The sequence below is a fragment of the Antedon bifida genome, chromosome 8 (assembly GCF_963402885.1).
Source record: "Antedon bifida chromosome 8, ecAntBifi1.1, whole genome shotgun sequence".
Taxonomy (NCBI): domain Eukaryota; kingdom Metazoa; phylum Echinodermata; class Crinoidea; order Comatulida; family Antedonidae; genus Antedon; species Antedon bifida.
The window spans coordinates 2,232,353-2,257,366 of record NC_136233.1 but is presented as its reverse complement, the minus strand read 5'-3'; the positions used below and the strand labels follow the sequence as shown (position 1 = coordinate 2,257,366).

At 35.0% G+C, this 25,014-nt stretch overlaps 2 protein-coding genes across 2 annotated transcripts in view; one reads left to right on the top strand and one right to left on the bottom strand.

Moving 5' to 3' along the window:
• The window catches only part of LOC144850178 (putative G-protein coupled receptor CG31760), a 37,975-nt gene extending 23,745 nt beyond the window's left edge, over nucleotides 1-14,230 (bottom strand). The window contains exon 1 of the mRNA XM_078707406.1: nucleotides 14,079-14,230. Within this exon, the coding sequence (XP_078563532.1) occupies nucleotides 14,079-14,196 (118 nt within the window). The 5' untranslated portion in view covers nucleotides 14,197-14,230. The remainder of the gene's footprint in view (nucleotides 1-14,078) is intronic.
• Nucleotides 14,231-16,058: 1,828 nt separating this feature from the next.
• Nucleotides 16,059-24,288, top strand: LOC144850177 (receptor-interacting serine/threonine-protein kinase 1-like). The gene is made up of 8 exons (XM_078707404.1): nucleotides 16,059-16,097; nucleotides 16,561-16,787; nucleotides 17,809-18,115; nucleotides 18,743-18,923; nucleotides 19,891-20,043; nucleotides 20,216-20,307; nucleotides 20,661-21,465; nucleotides 22,232-24,288. The coding sequence occupies exons 2-8, from the start codon at nucleotides 16,585-16,587 to the stop codon at nucleotides 22,504-22,506; spliced, it is 2,016 nt and encodes a 671-aa protein (XP_078563530.1). The 5' UTR covers nucleotides 16,059-16,097; nucleotides 16,561-16,584; the 3' UTR covers nucleotides 22,507-24,288.
• Nucleotides 24,289-25,014: the final 726 nt, after the last annotated feature.

Below are 25,014 nucleotides of genomic sequence, written 5' to 3'. Positions count from 1 at the left end.
AAAAAAGCAGGCATTAAAATATGTAGAAAAAAACTGAAAACGCATGAGGCCTCCAGCGTTGGAGGGCCGGTTGGAGTTCCTAAACCAGGAGCCCACAGGCCTCTGCGTTACGCCGCTGGTGGCAATCACCCCCACCCCTAATGCAAAATGAAAGGGATGAATCTAGTGTCTTTGAATCGGTTTTATTTGGATTGACAAGAGGGTGTGACTAGGACCCACGCCCCGACAATTATGGTAATTTGTCGGAGCTGACGACAATACATACTTTACGGTTTTAATTTGAAATTTTACACACTATCGTGTTTGACCCCGCAAGCAGAGCTAACAGTTTCAACGCGTTTTTGTTTAGTAATTGGTAAATAAAATCGCTGTTGGAAATTGAAGAAAAATTCTATAGCCTTATATGTATAATAATAGGAATCTGTAATTTGATTGTAGCCCCGTGTGGTGTGATGTGATTAAGAAGTGAAACATATCTGCAGGAAACATGAGTGTAGAATTTTATGAATAATTGATTCCAACTTAACGGCTGATACATAACACACTGTCTAATATTATTTGTATACATTGTCAGATGGTTGGTCGACAATCATCTCTAATCTTGTCGACAAATCTTCATTCGAAATAAAGTTTCAAATCTTATCTCGATCTTTATCTGAATTGTCCAATCATGTTTTAAGAGATGACAGCGTGTATGGCGTGCTTATTAGATTATTTATAGTCCGTATTGTTTATACTGTATCAGGAGGAACATAACGTTTTGCACACCATACCCATTTTATGTAAAATAACGTGTTATAAAGCTTCACGCGCGCGCTGAAAACGCTTCATCATTATCATTTTTTTTCTCGACAACTTCTCAATATTCCCATCATCCTTAAAGTATAACGATAGACATATAGACAGACCGAACAATGTATATTTAAGATTGGTTCCGACTATAGGATGTAACGCAGTGACGTTAGCGAATTGACCAATCACAAGCGATGGATTATTCGAACTGTCGCTTGTGATTGGTCAATTTGATTGCGTTGCAGCTTACGTCCTTGCGTTGCGTTGTAGTGGTAACCAAGCTTTACATAAATAACCATACTTAAACCAAATGGCGGTTATCAAAACTAGGCTTAAATATGGCCAGCTAGTGTTTTGTATGGGTTGGGTTGTTTTAGAAAGTGTTAATTTAACTCTTTTTTTCAAACAAGAAACAGGTTATACATTATACGTTTACCAGGTGATATTCAAATACTCAGTATGTCTACTTTGTCTAGAATATTGAAAGTACATTACTGAGAGCCGTTATTGATTCAATTTGCTCCTCGTGTGAATGCTATCTATGGTGAGTGGTAAGTGCTAACACCAGAGGAATCCTCATCATATTTCTCACACACCTGTCTTTCTTCAGCTGTGTTTTAATCCACCGTTTGATGTAAGCTTTATCAGTTTCTACCACCTGTAACGTCACCCTTCACCTCCGATGCTGGGTGTTCACCGGTAGCCTACGTAAGTATACCGTTTAGTTCATTGAACCGTTGTGAATTGTTGGCTAGGCCTAAAGCGTGGTTCTCACTAGCGACGCAACGTAACACAACGCTACGACGTATCGACGCAACGTGCTGTATTGCGTAATCACAAGTGAGAACCGACGACGCAACAGTACTGCAAACATCGCAGGTTTGATTTCACTCAGGCGGGGCAGTTAGGGAATATCTTGATTTTTCTGTGAAAAAATTATTAACAAAGGTTTTTTTGCAGATTCATACTCTATCACATACCAATATACACCAAAAAATTCCTCCAGACATCAGGGGATGGGGAAAGTGGTTAAATTTGACCTTTGACCTTACAAGGCATATGACACTGTATCTCGGTAACCATTGGTCCGAGAGATTTAGTTTTTGCACCAAACTGTTCCTTATATACATATTTATATTTACTATAATGAAGTATTTTTTCAAAAATTCATTAGAAATGGTGGAAAATGACCTTTGACCTTTTAAGCATATAACAAGTGTATCTCAGTGATCCTTGATCCTAGAGACTTAGTTTTGGCACCAAAATGTTCCTTATATACATATTTATATTTTCTATAATGAAGTATTTTTTCAAAAATTCATTAGAAATGGTGGAAAATAACCTTTGACCTTTTAAGGCATATAACACATGTATCTCGGCGATCCTTGGTCCTAGAAACTTACTTTTGGCATTCAAAATGTTTCTTATATGCATATTTATATTACTTGTAATAAAGTATTTTATAAAAAATGAATTAGAAATGGTGGAAAATCATGACCTTAGATGGTCATGAAGCTGTATTCTGAAGACCATTGGTCGTAGAGACTTAATGTTTCTTATGGGCATATTCATATATATTAATAAAGTAGGCCTATTCTACCAAAAATTGTTTATTATGGTATTTTCCTCAAAAAAAGCTTTATTTAATGCTGAAAAACATTTAGCCCGATTACATATTTGAATTCTCCTATCATAATAAATTCAAATTCAAAATAAACATTTATTTCCTTTAATTGCAGAATAGAAACATAATAAAGAACAATGAAAGGTAATAATAAGGTTTAAAAAAATAAAATGTAACATACAAATCATAGCTTTCATCAGAGAATCATTAAAAGAATGTCAAAATTTCAATTCTGTGTAATAAATAATAGAAATTAAAAGAAGGTGGCATAGTCCAAAAGGCAAGTCTGAGTGGGAGGAGCCATATATTAACTAAGGTTCGAAACAAAACATGATTACAGTTACTTACACACACAAAACAAAAACACACCCATAATGTATCCCTATCCGAAAAAGTTAATTATGTCTTCTGACCTCACATATTTTGTTATTGTATAATAAAGTACCCTTATCCCAAAAGTTAATTTTGTCTCCTCCTAATCTCACATGCTATATTCATGGGCCATACCGGCTCTGTAATGGACATGGGTCAAACATTTCCCATATAGTCTGTCTCATAACAGGATAAACTAAAAAAAAAAAAACCTAACCCATATGGATTTGCCCGAATGAACCCTCTATCTAAGGACCCTTTTGGGATCTCTATGTGGTGCGCTACACAAGGCCTTGTATTACTATTAGTAATTAATATGGGGTAAATAGTTCATAGATTGGACCATATATAATAAAACTAAATATGCACCCTTGATCTTGATTATGGATTTGCCCAAATGAACCCAAGGGCCGATCTTCCATGGATCCTTCTGGATTCTCTATGTTGGGCTACAAGAGGCCCTATATTGGAAATACTGTATGTGGGATGAAAATGTGGGTTCATATAGATATGTCCATGGAATAAATCTGCCTGTGCACCCTCGATACTTAAAGGAACATTTATGGATTTACCCAAATTAACCCAAGGGCAGGTCCTTCATGGATACCTTCTGGGTTCACTATGTGGCTGGGGCTACATAAAGCCCCATATTGGAAATATAATGGATGACAATGTGGGTTCATGGAATAAAGCTGCCTGTGCACTTTCGATACTTAAGGAATCCATATGGATTTGCCTAAAATGAACCAACAGCAGGTCATCTAGTTAGACCCTTCCGTGGTTCTCTACTGTATGCTTATCCATATTACATCATCTCTGCCATTGCAACCATCTTCTTTATTAGATCTTAAGCCATCCCCAGAAGTTCGAAATCTTGGGGTTTACATGGATTCCCACTTGCAGATGGATGCTAACATCAATGCCATCGTTCTGCTATGGTTGGGATTAGGAAGATTGGTCTAATTTGTAGATTTCTGGATAGGGTAACAACTGCACGACTTCTGCATGCCTTTATATCATTACGTCTGCACTGCAGCAGTATTCATGTCGCACAGCCCAAGACCCTGCTTAGGAAGTTGCAGATGTTACAAAATAGTGCTGCCCATATAGTGTGTCGAACCACATAACACATATCTTGCATGAACTGCACTGGCTTCCTGTGAAGGAGCGTCTCAACTTCAAGATATTGCTGCTCACATATAAATCTCTTCGTGTTTTCACTCCACAATCCTGTTGTCACAGTCTTCGTTCCAATTCTCAGAATCATCTTGTTCCTGCTAAAGTGAAGACCATCTTATGGTCACCGTGCATTATCTTATGCAGCTCCTATGCTTTGGAATTCTCTTCCAAACTGCATTAAAGATGCACAGTCAATGGCTCTTTTTAAGAGGCTTCTTAAAAGACATATTTGTTAACATATATTGTTTAATAAAGCATATTACTCCCCTTTTTTCTCCTTTTCCATGCCACCTAGATTTTTTTAGATCTAGTTTAAGTAGGGCAGGAGGCGCCCAAGTCCGGGATGACCGAGACACAACTAATGCTGTCCGAGGTTCAGTTAGACCGATCTCTGGTTAGTGACGAGAGCGTATCCCCTTACTTCGGTTTGGGTTTTATTTTTGGCATGGTTGGAATCCCTTTAATCGTATTAGTTTGTGTACATCGCTTAGAGATTTCACAATATTAGGAGCTATATAAATCCAGGATATTATTATTAGGTTATATGCATGATATGCATATAACCTCTTGATTCTGTCAGGATCTTTATTTATTTATTTATTTATTTATTTATTTATTCTTTCCTTAGCACTATTTTGTCCGTGAATTATCTTGGCATCAGTTTCATCTAGCTAAGTCAATTTTTCAGAGTATATTCCTTATGGCCAGGAATCGATGTGGTCATGTTTTCACGGTGCGCAATCATAAATTACGCGGTCTACGCGCGATTTAATGAAATCACGTTTGTAATCATATCTTCACAAGCATGAATCACTTTTAAACAAAATTTGGTACTCATAAATTTCAGGTCATATTTCATCATATGGCAATATAATTACGTGCGTAGCGCATATAACGCATGCGTACGCGCGCTTAAAAGTTTTAAAATTGTCCAAATTTATTTTCGATGAAATTAGAGTACGTTTCAGGCAATTTTAAGCGTTTAAAAAATTGCCACGAGTGCGCAGAATTTTGCACGCGCACTGCGCGTTAAACGTTAATGCGCACTATTTTTTCCCGATTTCTGTTTTACAACCTTTCTTTAATAATATCATCATATTTGATTCACTTTTCAACTCGAAATTGCGTTATACGAGCACGTCAAAAGTGACAGGCTACGCACGTATAAGTTAACAAAATAGTGAAAATATGCTAAATTTTAAAATTAATATATATCGTCAGAATGCTGGGGAACACCTATTTTTTATTTCATTTTCTTGAAGTGTATGTATCATATGTATGATTTATTATCAAATTAAGAGAACAAAAGTTAATTAAGTCATCATTAATTGCATATTGAATTTAAAAAAATTAATTTTGACAATCAAACAAATTTTGACAATTTCTTAGGCCGAAATAACAAACTTAACATTAACTTTCTTTCTTAAGAAGTTCATATATTAAAGTTAAAAGTATATAGTTTGACAGTGCATCATTTTTTTTAATTTTTAAAGATGTCATCATAGTAATAAATTATAATTCATTGCGGTATGTAATAATCTATCTGCACCAAAGTGGCTACTGAATAGTAAATACACGGAGGAATCTTTCTACATGTTTTAGTAAGTTGTGTATGGCTCGGTGGTCTGTGCTCGTGTTTATGGCATTCAAGGTACCGAGATCGAGCCTCACGTTGGGTAACGAAACGAAATAAGATTTTTTTTAATTATTTGTATTGTTTGTTCAATTTTATTTCTTAGTGTATAGATTATACACATGATTTATAATGAAATTTAGATAAAAAGAAACTTATGTCTTTATTATTATGTAACAAATATGGTTTATGACATTATACGCAGAGGGATCTTTGATCGGATTGCGATACCGGCTATTGTATTTGCCTTAGCAAGATCTTAGCATATATTATAAATAATTAAAGATTCTGAGAAAATCAATCAATCAATATATCTTTTACAAATCAATTATCTTTATTTTAATCAAATGCATATAACCTATAATTCGTCATAGTGACGAATTAAATCTAGTTATGATTATGTTCAGTTCTACATTTGGCCCATGTATCAGATCAATGCATTTGGCTACATAAGGCCCTGTATTAGAAATATATCGGGTAAAACTGTGGATTCCAGCCTATCTGTGCAACCCTGATCCTTAAGGAACCCATATGGATTTGCCAAAATGAACCTCTGGATTCTCTATGGCCATACATGCCCTTTATTGGAGATACATGGATATCTGGATGAAACTGTTTGTCTTATAATATGGATTCGACCATATGGGAAAAAGCTATTACATACGATTCTTAAGGAACTCCTATCGATTTGCCCAAATGAACCTTTTGGGTACTCTATGGCCTATAAATTGGCCTTGAATCGGAAACATGTAGATCGAACTGTGGGTCCCTTGCATCGGTCTATGTGGGAAAAAGTACTCAATAAATCTTTAACGTGGTCTGCAGCTCAAAATTTAACTTTGGTTGTGACATATTAACACTGTATTATGTTGTCCAATAACTTCTGACCATTCTGTAAATATTTCTTTAAATTAAGATATAATATTATATGTTACCAAACAACCACCACACCCCCAAAACACCTCTTTGAATTAAAATCCATCCCAAGAGGCTCCTATGTACTTCTTGTATAGTTATTTTCAAACAATATAATCCATTAGATTAAATATAAATATATATCTATTATAAACAATTTGCGCTTAGTTTCAACTCTCTATGCCATGTCATTATTTAGATGAGAAAAACAAGTCAAAGGTTAAAATTTCATAAAAAATGGGTGATAGAAGTAATACTAGAATAAATAAACTATAAATTTATGTCAAAGGTCAATAACCACACTTCCGGTCATTTTCAAGCAAGATCTTCTGTTAAACTGAATATAAATATATATCTTGGGAACAATTTGCTCTTAGTTTTAATTCTCTACGACCTGCCGTTACTTAGATATGGCGAAAAGAGGTCAAAGGTCAAAATTGCTTGAAATGGGGTTTCCGGTCAATTTTACAAAAAAATTTCTATTAGAACTAATATTAACATATACATTGTGAACAATTTGACACCAAAATTAACTTAATACAATATAGCATGTTGTATGAAAATAGTGGCCATTTTGTTTACATGATAAACAGTACAGAGTACATGAAAAACATGATATTTCTCAGTTTTAGTTTCAATAACTTCAATCTACACCCATGTCCACAATCAACTATCAAATGATTCAAATTTTTTTACACATGATCATTATATTGGAGAGATATTTTTAGAGAAGTTTCGTTACCATTGAGTGCTACCTTAATTTTTTTTTTCTGGTGTAAAAAATATACTTTTTTTGTTTTTTTGGAAAAAATGCTTATAAATTAGTAGTAATTGACCAAAATTCATAATATAACCCAATATATACCTGCATAACTATATATCAAAATAAAGATAATTAAGTAAGCTATCATTTGATACTAAATAAAATGAGGTACATTCAAAATTCACAACGTTATTAAAACAATAACAGGCGTATCTCTAATTTGACACCAAATGATCTTTGACCTCAAAATGACCCCTTTCCCCAGGTCAAAATTCATGGAGGAATTTTTTGGGATGACTTGGGATGCATTAGAACATGAATCCACTGAAAAACCTTTGTTAATAATTATTTCACAGATTGGCATTTTTTTGACCTAAAATTCCCTAACTAAGAAGGGCATTTTCTTACCTTGCGTAGCTAGTGGGAACAAAGCTTAAGCGTTAGGCGTAACGTAAACGGAGCGGTATTTTAACATGCATTTGAGGGGAAGGGGATGGAATATACTGAAAGGAATGGAATTTTCAAACAATTTTAATGCAATTGTTTTTATGGTTAAATAATGTAGAAATAGGCCTATATCCTTCCTCTATGAAACGCCAACAGTGCTATAATGTTTAAACTAGTCTATGTTCTACACGGCGACGATTCATCTTAAAATCGGTTTTTAAAATAAAACAATTTTTGCACAGTAACATTGCCTTTCATACCCAACTGGACGGACAAAATTTATTTATACAGCGCACATATCCACTAAAGTGCTCAAGGCGCTAGTGAAAACCATGAAAACATATTAACCTTAAAACTAAATACTTACTTATCAGCTTAATAGCATTGGTTAGGCCCTATAGTTAGTTATTATTAGATACAGTGTATTTAATTGGTACATAATAGGCCTACGTAGCAAACGTGCTCAATGTAAAATTCAGAATATGAAAAGATAACATCTTTAACGTATTAGAGTATTGTCAAATATGATTTGTGTGCGAAAGAATGACAATTTGACGTTTTACGTAGAGGAACACCATTGGCGTGGTAAACATGACGATTTTGATGATGGTTCCATTTAAATTATCTAAACAGAGTGCGTCGTGGAAAAATATAAATACATTTCTAAGTATACATCGGGCGATACATTTTCTTAGTATAGGCCTACATCTGAATTTTTTTTTGCTAAACTATTATTTTTTTAGATCCATTGAGATCCAGCCACTGATACCCACAGCATTGTCATTTTTTTCGGTGCATATTTTATTTTGTATCTCCATTGAGATCCAGCCACTGATACCCACAGCATTGTCATTTTTCATTGCTTATTTTATTTTGTATCTCCATTGAGATTCTGCCACTGATACCCACAGCATTGTCATTTTTTCAGTGCATATTTTATTTTGTATCTCCATTGAGATCCAGCCACTGATACCCACAGCATTGTCATTTTTTCAGTGCATATTTTATTTTGTATCTCCATTGAGATCCAGTCACTGATACCCACAGCATTGTCATTTTTCAGTGCTTATTTTATTTGTATCTCCATTGAGATCAAGCCACTGCGCTATATTTATGTTTAAAGAGTGTTGGTGGAATCAATTTATTCGTTTAAAGCTCTGTCTACACTATCAAATTTTATGTGACAAACAAATGTGATGTGCCCATAGACATGATGGTGTCATATCACTACCATATTTGGTCATATTATTACTACCATATTTGGGCACATCACACTTAATTTGATAGTGTAGACAGAGCTTTAGAGCCTTTCATAATGGTATTCAATATCAGCGTAGTTTAGTATTGTATCTCAGTATACCGATCAATTAAGGTATCACATGTCAATCAAGACATTACACGTAAATAAGACAACACGCTCATCAATACATTTTCAATCAATTATCTCGAAATATCTGAGTCAATTAGCCATTCAATTGTGGTTTATTATTCTGTAAGACGTCTTTGAAATTCGATCTTTTTGGAAGAAAAAATACAATGAAGGAGAATAGAGATACAGATGCTGTACGTGTTCGAGGAAAAGTACAGAAAATGAACACAAAACTAAAGCATCTTTCCCACGTAAGGGCGTTACGAGCGGTAACGGTAAGCGGACAACCGCGTAGCTTGTCCCACATAGAATCTGTATCTATCCTGAGCGGAAACCGCCGTCCGCTTCCGTGTTGTGTGTAAATTAATGGTCATAAGAAATAACATATATTATATATTTTTATTACCGTTACCGCTCGTCTGTAAATTGGCATTTACGCGCATGCAAGTGAGGTGGCCAATCACAAGCGAAAGGATCCATTACGTCATGATTGGTCAAGTTTCGTCATCCAACAAGTGTGTGGAAACAAGCTTATAAAAATGTCACGGCGCGTACATAACGTCACGTATTTTCAGTTTTGAATATTGTTAATTTGCAAATGGAATATTACCACAGATATAAGACTAATATGTAAATCACATTAAGACCGTTGAGCGGAACAAAACAGGATAAGAAAATGTTGCCATGGTTACATTGTTTGAAGGTGGTCTTTTGTGAAGACGCCACCACAGCCTGACATCTTCTTTTTTAATCCGGGGTGGTATTTATAGATAAATAGGGCATCCAGTAGTTATGTCATCTAATAAAAACAACCGCGTACTGTTTCCAAGGTAATTCATTTCATGTTATAAAAACATTAAAATCAACATTCTAAATGACTAATATACGAGAAAATAATTATCTAAATTAAAGGTTTTATTTAATAATTTCACATTGACAGGTGTCTTTTAAATATATCTCTGCTTGACGTAACAATACGATTTGAATATTTTATATTACGATTGTGAATAAGCATATCACCTCTCTGTGTGGCCACCGTCATGGAGAGAGGACCGCCAGAAACCGCGGTAAATAGGCTAACTGGGCTAGAACGAATAGTCACAGAATCTTCTTAATAAGAGAATAATTTCAGATACTCTGTTCGTCTCGAGATTCCCTCGCCATTCCTATACCCTCGCGAGTATGCCTCATCATTTGGCACTTGGCTAGTGACATTAAGTTCAATTCAAAATTGCATTTCTTAAATAAGATATTAATTACTCTTCGACTCGAGATTCACTCGCGATTCCTATACCCTCGCGAGTATGCCTCAACTATTCATTTGGCACTTAGCTAGTGACATTGAGCTCGATTCAAAATTGCATTCTTTATAATTATCTATTCATGGACGACAAACGTTAGACCATGGATGAATAACTAGTCCTCCGCTGTTAATTTGACCATAATTACTATAATTATTAAGATATACATGTGTTATTATATTATTATGTTTGTGCCGTTCTTAAGTACGAGGACGGACCGTTGTAAGCTCACGTGACCCATGCGAGTTGATGTAAAGCGTGGTTCCCACTAGAACGCAACGCAGCGACGTATCGACGCAAAGTCCTGTATTGCATAATCACAAGTAGGAACCGACGACGCAACAGTTTGATTTCACGCAGGCGGGGGCAAACACAATGAGTGGAAGGGCATTTTCTTACGTTGCGTAGATTGCGTTACGTTGCGTCGCTAGTTGACCCTAGTTAAGATATACATATTAATTATGTTTTTGCCGTTCTTTTGAAGGACGAGGACGCGCCGTTGTAGGTTCACGTGACCCATGATGCGAGTTCATAATAATGATGGTGAAAGGAGATGCGCTTTTAGAAAATCATGCGGTAATGTCAACAGCAGTAAATACGGCGCTCGTGATGTCTTTAAAATATTATTACATGTTTATCAGGCCTTTCTCTGGCCTTGAGGAGACGTAATAATTATAATAAGAGCCTACATGAATGGGATGGTGAATAGGCCTGGACCGTTACAACAAAAGAAACACAAATTATATGCATAAATCGTGTCATGTATTAAAATATCTTCATCAACAAGATCACCGAGACGTTTTAAAGCACAATTTTTCTTAGGATAAAATGTTATTTTGACCAATTTCAGCTTCAAATGTAGGCCTATATATATGTATATTTTTAATGGACAAAAAAAATTTTTATGAGATAATGTATTTCTCCTCACAGGTGTACTACTTAAACTGTAATAACTATTTCTAACAACAATTTGTGTCTCAATAAAAAACAGTGTATCTCGATCGATCGATTTTCCCCGAGACTTTGGGCTTATTTGTTAATTATGAAGACCTAACATTTTTCTAATCGTTCTTAGTATATTGTGTATTCCGTAAATAATATTGGTTTCCTGAGACGCAACGCAAACGAGTTGACCGATGACACGCGACATTGCTCGTGTTGGTCAAAGCACTTAAGTCCTTGCGTTGAGTTGTTTCCCACTAGCGACGCAACGCAGCGACGTATTGACGCAAAGTGCTGTATTGCGTAATCACAAGCGGGAACCGACAACGCAACATTGCTGCAAAAATCGCATGAATAAAAAATCGCATCGCAAAGGTTTGGTTTCAGGCAGGCGGGGGCAAACACAATTAGTATAAGGGCATTTTCTTACGTTGCGTCGCTAGTGGGAACCAAGCTTAAGTTAGGTTTTTTTTTCTCACAATTGTGCTTCATATAAGTGACAATCTGTATAAGGCCTACGATTTTAAATTCATATTCGACACATTAATTTGTTTTTACTTTGTGCTGTCGGCATGAGTGTTTTTATAAAGTGTCATCACTCTATATAATATTAATAGGCCAACGAATGAAATAATCAAAATGTTAACTCTGTGTTTTTTGGCCTACATTCCAGTACCGTAAAGATAAGTTACACTATATAATGGCAGATTTCCTGATCGATTTTTAAACAATCTAAAAATAACGTTAAAGTGTTGCATTCAGTAAGCTTACCGTTCAGAGCTAAGTATGTCTAATTTCTAACGGCAACAAGAAAGGATCAACGCGTGTTTGATAATTGTCAATTTTGTAATTTGCAGCTTAGCAGAAAACGTTTATTTTTCTTATTTGTTTTCATAAGTGTCATTTTTTGAGTTATTATTCTCAGACGATAGGATCGTAATGAAGGCAGTTGCGACTCAATTTGACGATCACCTGTCGAGTTTTCGATCATTGTGCGATTTCTATGTTTGATTATAGAATGACTGATCTGGGAAATCTGCTGACTTAAGTCCAAGTGCTTATCGACAAACTCTACCAAATCAGCTGGCCTATTTTAATTGAACAATAGTACATAACAAAGCTCGAGGAGACAAACGACAAAAATGTTGAGTCGGTCGGTCGGTCTGTCCATGGAGGAAATATTATTTCCTTCATGGTTTGCCAGTCAATATTCAGTATACAGTATCGATATAATAATTAAAAAGTTAAATTTAATACGTCAACGGATTAATCGAGGATAAAGCATTTTTGTTCAGAATTCAACCAATTCAGTTTTTAACCATGGAAAACTATCGTAACTAACAGTAGTCGTCCGTTTTGTATAAAGTTTACGTCTAAAGACAATTAACAGCACCACAGTTTCTTGTCTCCTGACTACAACCTTTGTCTCACTATTATACACACTATAACATTTCCTCTTTTTGGGCAAGCCAACCTGGTTCGGAATAACGGTATGAAATTTGTTTTTAATTTAACCAAGGCCGTACTTGTGCACTGCCTACCAATATATTATAGTAATCTTTTTTGTAATATTATGCGAATATCTAAGCTCATTATCTGCTTATTGTTCAATTTTGTACTTAAATTTGAAGGTTAAAACTAGAAATGAAAACATGATCCAATATCCTGTGCATAATCCTGCATTAGATGGGATCTATTTATTAACATTGTTTTATGTTTTATTAATTGAGATTGTGATGATGCAGTATGGCTGATCATTTCAATCGTTTGTGCGTACGTATACGAAAGGAGTAGGCCTATATCGTTTTTTACGCCAATGTAGTGTATCGTTTGTGCGTAGGCTACGTATCGATTTTATGACACGTACCATACTGGAGGGCGTACGAATGAAGTATCCTTTTTTACGCCAATGTAGTTTATCGTTTGTGCGTACGTATCGTTTTTATGACACGTACCGTACTGGAGTGCTTACGTACGAATAGAGTATCGTTTTTTTACGCGAATGTAGTGTATCGTTTGTGCGTCGTACGTATCGTTTTTATAACACGTACATACTGGAGTGCGTACGAATGGAGGGTCCTTTTTTTACGCCAATTTATTGTATCGTTCGTGCGTACGAATCGTTTTTATGACACGTACCGAAACTGGAGTGCGCGCGTACGTATGAAGTATCGTTTTTTACGCCAATTGAGTGTATCGTTTGTGCGTACGTATCGTTTTATGACACGTACCGTAATTGGAGTGCGCGTGTACGAATGGAGTATCGGTTTTTACGCCAATGGAGTGTATCGCGCGCAAACGATATCGCTGTCCGGTTTTGCGGATTCAACGTACGAATCGGATCGGTATCCGTACAAAAACGGATAAAAATACCAGGTAGTTGTTTATACAACCCCCTGCAAATGCAAACATTTGTCGTTACGAGAGATATGTGTTTTAGACGCGTGATTGTTAGGTATACAGTGCGTACGAACGGACTGTATATCGTTTTTTACGCCACATCGCTTGTGCGTACGTATCGTTTTTACTGAGTTTATCGTTTGTGACGAAACTGGGAGTATGTTTATGTATGTATATCGTTTTTAGGACCGGAGATCCTTTTTCAAGAAAGTATTTTACAGTAGGCTTAATATGACATTTTAAAAGGCCTTCTTTACGTTCATTTTACAACCTAATTATTTTATCGCATTTTATTCGGTATATCAGAAAAGAGTAAAATCTCTGGGTATATAATTTCTTACCTTTTGTAGGTTTTCTCGTTTTTAACAATTCCTCGGCTTTTTGTCCAGCTTCCCAGAAAAATTCCGATTGGTTTGTTAAATAATCGTAAGAAACGGATAAATCCTTGACCAATATCATGCCATTGGACTGGCGATAGGCAAACGGACAAAAAGCAGTATAATTCCCGAATTGTTTTCTTCCGTGGCAATTTCCGAATGCAAACACGTCGGGGTTATTTTCCACAACCGAAACCACAGCAGAATAAAAGAATAATTCGTTGTTTTCTAATTGACTATAAATACTACTGTTTTTCCAAATTCGTGTCAGAAGGTTAGCCCTATGAACGGCAAACATTGCTTGACGGCGAAACATTCTTGGGCCGTAAGTGACAGCTCCTCTGTCTAGGGTAACGTCGGTACCTCTTTCGCAATTTGCAACATTTCGTTCAATATCTTCCATACGTTGAAGAAACTTAGACACAACATCTGTATGTGCATTTAGACGTCTTCTATCATCTTCCTCCGTTACGTTACTACTGCTATTGGTAAACACAGATTCGGTACTATTATCGTACTCAAACTGTGTTGTAGTTGAGTTACCACTAAATGATGAGTTTAAACCTAAAACCGTTGTAAAAGTTACAGATAAGACGAAAAACTCGCATACCAAAGCTTGCATTTTGATAATGTTTTGATTTTTCTCGAACTATAAAATCCAAAAAGGTGCTGGTCGTCGAAGTAATGTGTTGTTAGTGTTGCGATGTGGAGTTGCATTATGTCATACAGAAACGTATATAGCGTTCACGGCCATCGATCGCTTGCTACTGTTGGCCTGCTATTCGCGACTAAATGGACATGCTCGCTCTGTGATGACGAAACAAGAACCGTCCTCCTATCGCAATTGATCTGATGTTGATTTAGTATTATACTATTTAGTGTAACACGCTTCTTTTCCACAACACGTTAAAATGACTTTTTAATGATGATCTTTTCTTGTAATAAGCCACAATTAACAAGTTAATTTTATCTAAGACATTGTAAGTTGGCCATCGACACAGTGTGTATATTAATTTTCGCTCCACCTCTTTTGATAAGATAAGAAGATGGTCTTCACAACCTATTGTGACGACAACGTAGCGAAGACAACACGCACAGTTCGATCAATCAATATATGGTGTATCGTTGTTCCAATTTGTATTCATAATTATGTTAATTGCTATCTATTAATCAATAATATAGACAAAAATTACCGTACCTTTTGATTAAAAGAATCTACTATGATAATAACTCCTTGATTTAAACAGAGCAAATACGAGTTGCGCGCACGATATCAGCGTTCGGCTTTCCGGTTATCGACGTACGGATCGGTGTGCGTACCAAAACGGATACAATTACCAGGTGTTTAACAACCCCCTGCAAATACAAAGTTCATCAAACTGCTATTACGAGAAATAATGTGTTTAACACGCGTGATTTTAAGGTAGGCTTCACGCGAGGTAAAATTAACGCACTGTGTATACAAGCTACTACTAATGCAGAGTTAATTCAGAGTAATGATTAGTTACAATACAAATGATTTTTACTCTGATAAAGGTTTTTCGATCCAGAAATGAATTTGGCTTACTTATACAGTCATATCACCTGCATTTAAATGTCAATATCGTAGATAGGCCGCTTGTCCCTATAACATAATGAGGGCGCTATTTGGTTTAATTGTTTCATCATAAAAATACCGGTTCCATGCAAAATAGAATTTAGTTTGCGTTTGGAGATATTTTTGATAGTCAGTTTGTATGTTATGACATGTCTAATCATTCTTACTAAATGCTTTTAATAAGCAGTTCCGAGGAATTTAAGGAATGCGGATTTTAGATTGGAACTATTTATTAATCATCATCTATTTTTAGAATAAGATGGGTATTTCCCCTCATTACGTACGTACCTACCCATCCATGACCAACCGGAGGTGTAACACGATACGAGAGACAGACGAGCTGTGATGTTATTAATGTAAAGCCGGGAAGAGCGAGTTGTTTCCTGGTTTGTGTTTTCTTAAATGATATGTATTGTTAATTATTAATTCATTTGAGTATAAAGTAGATTGAGGCTCAGGATGCAGTGAACATAATCGTGTCACTCAAAAGGCATGAAATCCTCCTTTTATTTAGTTTTCTAGCTAGGCCTCGCATATACACCACCACTAGGCTAGTCTAGTCTAGTAGGCTAGTTAGATTATCCCCGATATCCAACACCACACACGAGGCAGACTCGCCTCAAAATACCAAGCAAGATCGAGAGGGGAAACACTACATAGAGCCTATTCGGAGATAATGGTTTTAGTTAGTATAATATTCCTGGCCAATGAGACATACTTACTATTTGTACTTGTGTGCAGATTTCATAACAACATTTTACAAAAATAAACAGTATTATTTTTGGTTATTATTTACCAGATATTTAAAAAATTAAATAATAATAATTCTGCTTTATTTTTTACTAGCAGTAAAAAAAAAAAACACGTTCCAAAATGGCAGAGGTCAACACAGTGGATGGTATAACTTCTGGAATGGAATCAATTAGTGTAAGTGGTGGAACTGGTGCCTTCTTAGAAATTAAGCGCTTAGACTCATTTACATTTGGCCAAGATATTGGAAGTGGATCGTTTGGGAAAGTATTGAGAGCCCGTCATCCTACCTACAATGATGTTGCTATTAAAATGTTGCCGTGTGGGTATGTAAAACACGATTTATTGTCCCCCTGAAAAATAATTTTTACAATTTTTTTTTTCACATATATAGTTATCCACTTTGACCAAAAATTGGATCTAAACAAAATTTATTTACCTGAAAAAACTGTAATTTAAAGCAAAAAATGGCTAAATTGACTGCTAGCCAATGGATTTTTGGTTGAATTTAACCATTTATTATGTTATTTTATAAGTGAAAACATTATTTTTTTCTACGGAAGTGATTAACTTTATTAAAACTACAAAATAACCTATTCAAAGTTTTTTGTCATGTACCGTAACCTGCAGTCTTGTTAGGGGGTCAAGCTTAAAGTATTATACTTATTTGACCTCCTTTCACACTTCTTTTTTGTACAAGTATCTCTATATATTTTTTTTAAATTAGTTTGATTACCTTAATGTTTATTACTATGATACCTGTTATCATTGTTTCACATAACTTGTATTATTTTTGGAGTGTGAAAAATTGAATAAAAGAAAAGAAAAGAAAAGTCTGATTTAATTAATCTTCATTTTTCATGTTTTTGAAATACATCTTGAACAATATTAATGGCTAATAAACTGGTCAAGCAAAATCTTTTTTCCTATGAAAAAAATCTTTGTAGTTCCAATAAAGTTTTATTTATTTATTCATTTAGCATCCATTCAACAATACATTTAAAATACATAACAAAAAAAAATACAATGTCGTTTCAGATGCTTCCACCCGACCTGTAATGTAGAATTTAAACTATAATGTATTCAATTCTAATATAATGCAGTAAAACCGCTCCTTTGGGACACACCTATTCAGGGGACACTTTCGTGTTAATGTTCAACCCCTAATATGTATTGTCCCCAAAATCATGAAAAATGAGGATTATTTAAATCAGACTTTGAATAGGTTATTTTGTAGTTTTAATAAAGTTAATCACTTCTGTAGAAAAAAAAAAAAAATAATGTTTCACCATTTTTCATTTTTATATAGCTTAACCATGTACAAAATGTCTGATTTTTGTCTTTCAGAGAGGAAGCAAAAAAAGAAGCCACAAAAATGAGAAAATTATGTGTTTATCCATCGATAGTAAATGCGATATGTTTGGCCATCAGCAATGATGGACAAAAATTGGGAATAGTCATGGAATGGATGAGACTTGGAAGTTTAAGATCTTTTCAACAACGAATAAAACACATTCCATGGGCTTTTAGAATGAGAATGTTGAAAGATATCGCAGAGGGAATGTACTTCCTTCATCATGATCAAAACCCTCCAATTGTTCACAGAGATTTAAAAGCTGATAATATCTTTGTCAATGAGAATTTAGATGTAAAGGTATGTTGCTCTTTTTATAGAGAATGTGTTTTATCGTATTTAATTACTACGCCTAACAGTCAATATCTAATTACAGTAGAACTCCTCCTTTGAAACACACCTATTCAAGTTAAACCTCTACTTAACGGCCAACCCCTATTCAGATGTCACTTTGTTCGGTCTTGATCCTCTTGAACCTCTACTTAACACTTTGACTGCCAAACACGGAGATCTCCCTGTTTGGAAACACAACACTTGACTGCCAAACGCGGAGATCTCCATGTTATTTTACGAAAATCCAGTAGATAGGTTACTAGTAACGTTTACTTACTTTGTTGATCTCACCGGGCGATATTTTCATATTGTGATGTCTTGCACAAAATCGCGAATATCTCTACTTCATTGCTCGAAACTATGAAAAACTAAAAAATGGGTTACTTTTATTTTACTGTTACAATTTACATTTGGTTTGAAAAACGTTGTTGGTATCATTGTAAAGCTAAAATCTTTATGCTTCTTTTAGTCTATATTACATTTCAATCAGATCACATACGTACTAGTTTCAATCGTGGGGGCAGTTTCTAACAGGAAAAACCTCCTCAAAAGTCAAAGTGTTAATTGCAAATATTAATGTTTGTTTTTATATAGATTGGTGATTTAGGTCTTTCACGAACTATGAATTCGATGATGGATCGACAAATCGGTGGTACCCCAACTCACATGCCTCCTGAATACTTTAATATAAAATGTATTCCAAATACCAAGTGGGACGTTTATAGTTTTGCTATTTTGCAATATGAAATTGGAAGTGGAGAAGAAGTTTATAAAGGTAGGTACATTCCACTAGCCCGGAACTCACTTAAACCTATAGTTTCGATCTTTATTGTCCAAAATGTTCCCAAATTCATTACTTCTATTGAATGCTGAAAACATTTTTGTCTATCCCAAAAGTTCTGGTTATTTGTGGACCTCTATCCTTTGTCTATGTGTTATTTGTGTAAATTGTATATTAAGTATAGATAAGAAAGAAACATGAATTTGATATGTGAGAGAAAACATTTTTTACATTTTTAAAAATTTTTTTTGGAAAGGCGCCTTATAAATACTGCGACCTCATATCTGTGACCTCATGTTGGCAACGTCATATCTGTGACCTCATATCTGCAACCTCATATCTGCAACCTCATACCTGTGACCTCATACCTGCGACCTAATACCTGTGACCTCATATCTGCGATCTTATATTGGCGACCACATATCTGCAACCTCATATCTGCCACTTCATATCTGCAACCTCATATCTGCAACCTCATATCTGCAACCTCATATCTGCAACTTCATATCTGTGACCTCATATCTGCAACCTCATATCTGCAACCTCATATCTGCGACCTCATATCTGCGACCTCATATCTGCGACCTCATATCTATGACCTCATATCTGTGACCTCATATCTGTGACCTCATACCTGCGACCTCATACCTGCGACCTCATACTTGCGACCTCATATCTGCAACCTCATATCTGCGACCTCATATCTGCGACCTCATATCTGCGACCTCATATCTGCGACCTCATATCTACGACCTCATATATGTGACCTCATATCTGTGACCTCATACCTGCGACCTCATACTTGTGACCTCATATCTGCGACCTCATATCTGCGAACACATATCTGCAACCACATATCTATGACCTCATATCAAAGACCTCATATCTATGATCTCATATCGGCGACCTTTTATATACATCTACCGTATACTGACTGCTACAATCTATAACTTTTTCTTAGAGCTTGAAGGTGACCCAGTCCGACTAGAATTTCTCATAACGAAAGGAAAGCGTCTGCAAATTAAAGATCTGCCCATTCACACTCCATCTGTTGTCAAGGAGTTGATAGAAAAGTGCTGGAAACATGAGCCTATAGAAAGACCAGACTTTGAATGTTAGCATTTGTTTGTATCTCTATCTAGTATTATTATAATAAGAACAATCAGTAAAAAAAAAATAAGAAAATCAAAACAATGGCATTGAATAGCAAATAAGAGAATTATGATATCCCTTAATATTTTATACCTTATTCGTAGTTTTTAGTTAAAATCTGTAATCTTTCTTAGATATTAAAACCAGAGTTCAAAAGGAATACGATGAGAATTTTGAAAAGTCAATACACGAAGCATTAACAGTTTGTCAACAGCAGTTATCAAAGGTAGGAAAACAAATCTTTAAACTTAAGTTGTTTTTTAGTAAAAAATAATCCATTATTAAAGGTTTATCTCTTATTGTTAGAGATGATCCCTAAAGATAGTATTAGAGGTAAAGTAAAGGCAGCGTCGCATAACGAGTTGTCTCGTCGGGAGAAAAGCATGTTCTCCTGACGACCTAAAAACTATGGCCAATCCTATCTCAAGACGACTCCTCTTGTCGGGATTTAACTCAGACAGCATCGACAAGACGTTTTTGTCGGCCTCATCGTACGATGCTGTCTGAGTTGGCCTTTAATTGTACAATAAATATAGTAAGGAATTTGATCAATTTTAACATTTTATTTCTTTGTTTTAGGAAGAAAAAAACACTACGGAACTTGACCAATCAAAAAATCTAAGGACTGCTAATCCGATGGTTGGAGTTGATAATGACAAACAAGCAAACAGTTCTAGAGAAAATGCAAATATCAATCAGAATAATTATAAAACACCAGAGTTTGGAAATAAAAGAATACCAGGTGAAGAAATAGTGTTGAAGACTAACTGGTCTTTTTCTGAAGCTGTCCCAGGATCACAAGGAGCAAATATGGATGATTGTGGCTCTGAAAAACAACATTCTGATTTTCAAGAAACAGCTGGTGTTTGTGGTTTAGAAAGTACAGTCAGTGAGTCGGTTCCTCAAACAAGTGAACATTATTCGCTAGAAAAGATTGCCGTATCTTGTACTGATACTAGAGAAGTATCTAGTATTCATCGCAATGTGACATCTGGAACAGCCACTACCAGCTTGGCAACACCTTTTGTTTCTGACATGGGGATTGGAATGCTGTCAACAGAAAATCAAGGTTTTTTTGAACCTCAAACAGCACAACCTCTTCAGTCCGCACCACCTAATTCCGATGTTTATGCTTCCAGCCACTTCTCAACAAATACTTTTAGGGACTTTTCTACCAGTCAGTACCAAGCAAAAAATCCTCCACAGCCAATGACAAGTAGTTATGGCGATTCCAGTTCCTACCAAGCATTATACACGGACACTAGAGTCAATTTTACTGGACAGCCAATACAAAATCCACATTATTTTGATTACAAACACCATCAAGGAGTTGGTATTCGTGCACAAACTGCACAACCAAGGCCATCTCCTATAATGCTCATAAGTAAGTAAAAACAATCAATTTATAATATTACATCTAGTACCCTTTTCACATCTGGATAAATTTCTACAACTTGTAACTAGGTTTGATCTCCAAACTTATTACATGCATACATGAACCCTGAGAAATCTTGGGAGAGAGCATAGTTGCACACTATTTGATTACTATGATTGGTCAGTTTAATATACGCTCACGCACAGTAAGAATTCGGGAACATCTTGGAACAAACCACAGGCCATCAGTGTGTTTTTCTCCCGAGATTTCACAAGGAACCCCTGTGAAATCCTAGAGATTTTCCACAACATTGTATTCACACTATGCAAACCTGGTTACAAGTTTTTACATTTTTCAGATGTGAATAGGGTATTGGATTACTTTCTTCAATCTCGCTTTTCATTGGGATTTTCCAAAAAGCTTTTGGATGTTTTGATAGATTTATTTATTTATTAGAAATTTGACACAATAGCAATACAAATACATCAATATTCATAGAGAAAAAAGATTTAAGTAGTGGCATTGTTTTGCTTTGTTAGTAAGTTTTTATAATGTAAAATTCATTCCCTTCTGTATACCTATTACACACATAATAAGCGGGTATATTTATCATTCCATATAAAAAAAAATTGGGAGCAATTGCCGCTTAGTGGAAAGTGGGAGATTGACTTGAAATATTGGGAAACTTTCGCAATTATCAGGTAACTTGAGAGGTCCGGTTTATGGTGAATTTAGTAACTAAAATTTAAACATTTTCTTTCAACAACATTTACAGATCCTACCAGACTAATAGACTTTGATGTTATACGATGCATCAAGAGAAACCTTGGGCCAGATAAATTCAGAGATTTTGGAAGCGTTTTAGATTTTTCAGATGCAGAAATTGATGTAATAAAGTACAACTATGACAAGGATGGCTATCAAGAGCAAGTTCACCAACTCATCAGAAAATGGAAAGAACGATTTGGAGCCCCAGCAGTTTATGATATCTCAGTTTGTTTGTCCAAAATTGGACAAGTTGACATTATACACAAATTAAATCAACTTTAGTGCAAACTCTGTTTCCTGAGTGAAAAAATAAAAAGCAATAGCAATAACAATAAAAATACTGTAAGATGAGGGCGTATCAATTTGATCTCTGGTGCGCGTGCGTACAACTGAGGACTAGTGCTGTTCCGCCGTACCACGCCGAGAATGTTAAAGAGTCGCTATCCAATCGAGTTCGAACAATACCATGAAAGCCCCAGTGGTCTAATGGTTAGGACAACTGCATATCAAGCAGGCGGTCCGAGTTCGAGTCTCGGTTGGGGCGACTTTTTCTCATTCTCACAGATTTCCTCATCTTTATCGTTTCAAATTAATTAATTAAATTTCAGTATATCACCGGGCGGTTTAGAATTAATGTTCTGTGCCTGATTTGTTTATATATATAAAAGTATCTCTTCGGAGATCCCGCCTCGTGAATAAAAATACTGTAAGATGAGGGCGTATCAATTTGATCTCTGGTGCGCGTGCGTACAACTGAGGACTAGTGCTGTTCCGCCGTACCACGCCGAGAATGTTAAAGAGTCGCTATCCAATCGAGTTCGAACAATACCATGAAAGCCCCAGTGGTCTAATGGTTAGGACAACTGCATATCAAGCAGGCGGTCCGAGTTCGAGTCTCGGTTGGGGCGACTTTTTCTCATTCTCACAGATTTCCTCATCTTTATCGTTTCAAATTAATTAATTAAATTTCAGTATATCACCGGGCGGTTTAGAATTAATGTTCTGTGCCTGATTTGTTTATATATTAGTTAATTATATATGTAATTTGATAAATGTGTGGTAATTCCTACTGTATGGTATGTGAATAGGCCTTATGCAGTATTTACAGTATTCTATTTCACGTTTTCTGTGTTTGTGCTAAATTTGTAATCATGTTTTGATGTTAAACAGCTAATGATCTTTTTGTACCCTTACCATCATAACTCATTTGCTTTATGTAAACATTGATAATTAAAGTTGTTTACTGGACTATATTTTATATTTATTCAAATTTCATTAAAAATTTAGATTCTTATTGCGCTCCTTGTTATTAAATTTGATTAGTTTTTGTTAATACTACTAGCAGATCATTAATTCAAAATATCCTTCTGCAGATTTTATCTGTCTGTAAATAATGTATTAAATAATGTGTATTAATAATTATGTATTAAATTTATTAAATAATAAATAAAAATGATAACACATCCAATTTAAAGTAACCTGCTATCAAATTGTATTATCCACTTTACGGAATCTTTAAAGACGTATTTATCCCCCCAAAAACATGCAAAATGAAGATTAATTAAATCAGACTTTGTTTGAATAGGTTATTTTGTAGTTGTAATCAAGTATCAAAATAATGTTTTCACTTATAAAATGACATAATAAATGGTTAAATTCAACCAAAAACCCATTTGACATTTTTTTGCTTTAAATTACACTTTTTTCGGGTAAACAATTTTTTTAGATCCAATTTTTGGTCAAAGTAGATAACTATTTTACAATATTATATTTCTATCAAATGTACATAAATGTCCTATTTTTTTCATTGCAATATCATTACATTTTTTAAAAATGAGTTTGTAAAATAAGTAACAATACGACTAATAGAACTATAGTGTGCCGCATAATATTTTAAATAGAGGGATCTATTATTTATCATTTAACCAAGGACATGGAATTGTTATGCAAAATGTAGATGTAAAACAGAAACATGGTTCAAGTAGTTATTTCCTCTATGACCCAGTGCAGCGACCCTGCAAACATGACCTTTCTATAGACCATTCTATTAATGTGACTAGTCAGGTGTGTATTGATAATAATTTCCTTTAAAGATGTATTGTCCCTTTGTCAAATTCCAAAAAAATAAAAAATAAAAGATTTTGAAAAAAAGTGGGTCATTTTGAAGTATCATAATAGTTATTAACTTTCACCAAAAATTAGTCGAAAAAAAAATCATTTAACTGAAATACAGACGTTTTTTGGTTCAAAGTTTTCAATCAAAACATACTATGATTGGTCAGTTTAATATACGCTCACGCACAGTAAGAATTCGGGAACATCTTGGAACAAACCACAGGCCATCAGTGTGTTTTTCTCCCGAGATTTCACAAGGAACCCCTGTGAAATCCTAGAGATTTTCCACAACATTGTATTCACACTATGCAAACCTGGTTACAAGTTTTTACATTTTTCAGATGTGAATAGGGTATTGGATTACTTTCTTCAATCTCGCTTTTCATTGGGATTTTCCAAAAAGCTTTTGGATGTTTTGATAGATTTATTTATTTATTAGAAATTTGACACAATAGCAATACAAATACATCAATATTCATAGAGAAAAAAGATTTACGTAGTGGCATTGTTTTGCTTTGTTAGTAAGTTTTTATAATGTAAAATTCATTCCCTTCTGTATACCTATTACACACATAATAAGCGGGTATATTTATCATTCCATATAAAAAAAAATTGGGAGCAATTGCCGCTTAGTGGAAAGTGGGAGATTGACTTGAAATATTGGGAAACTTTCGC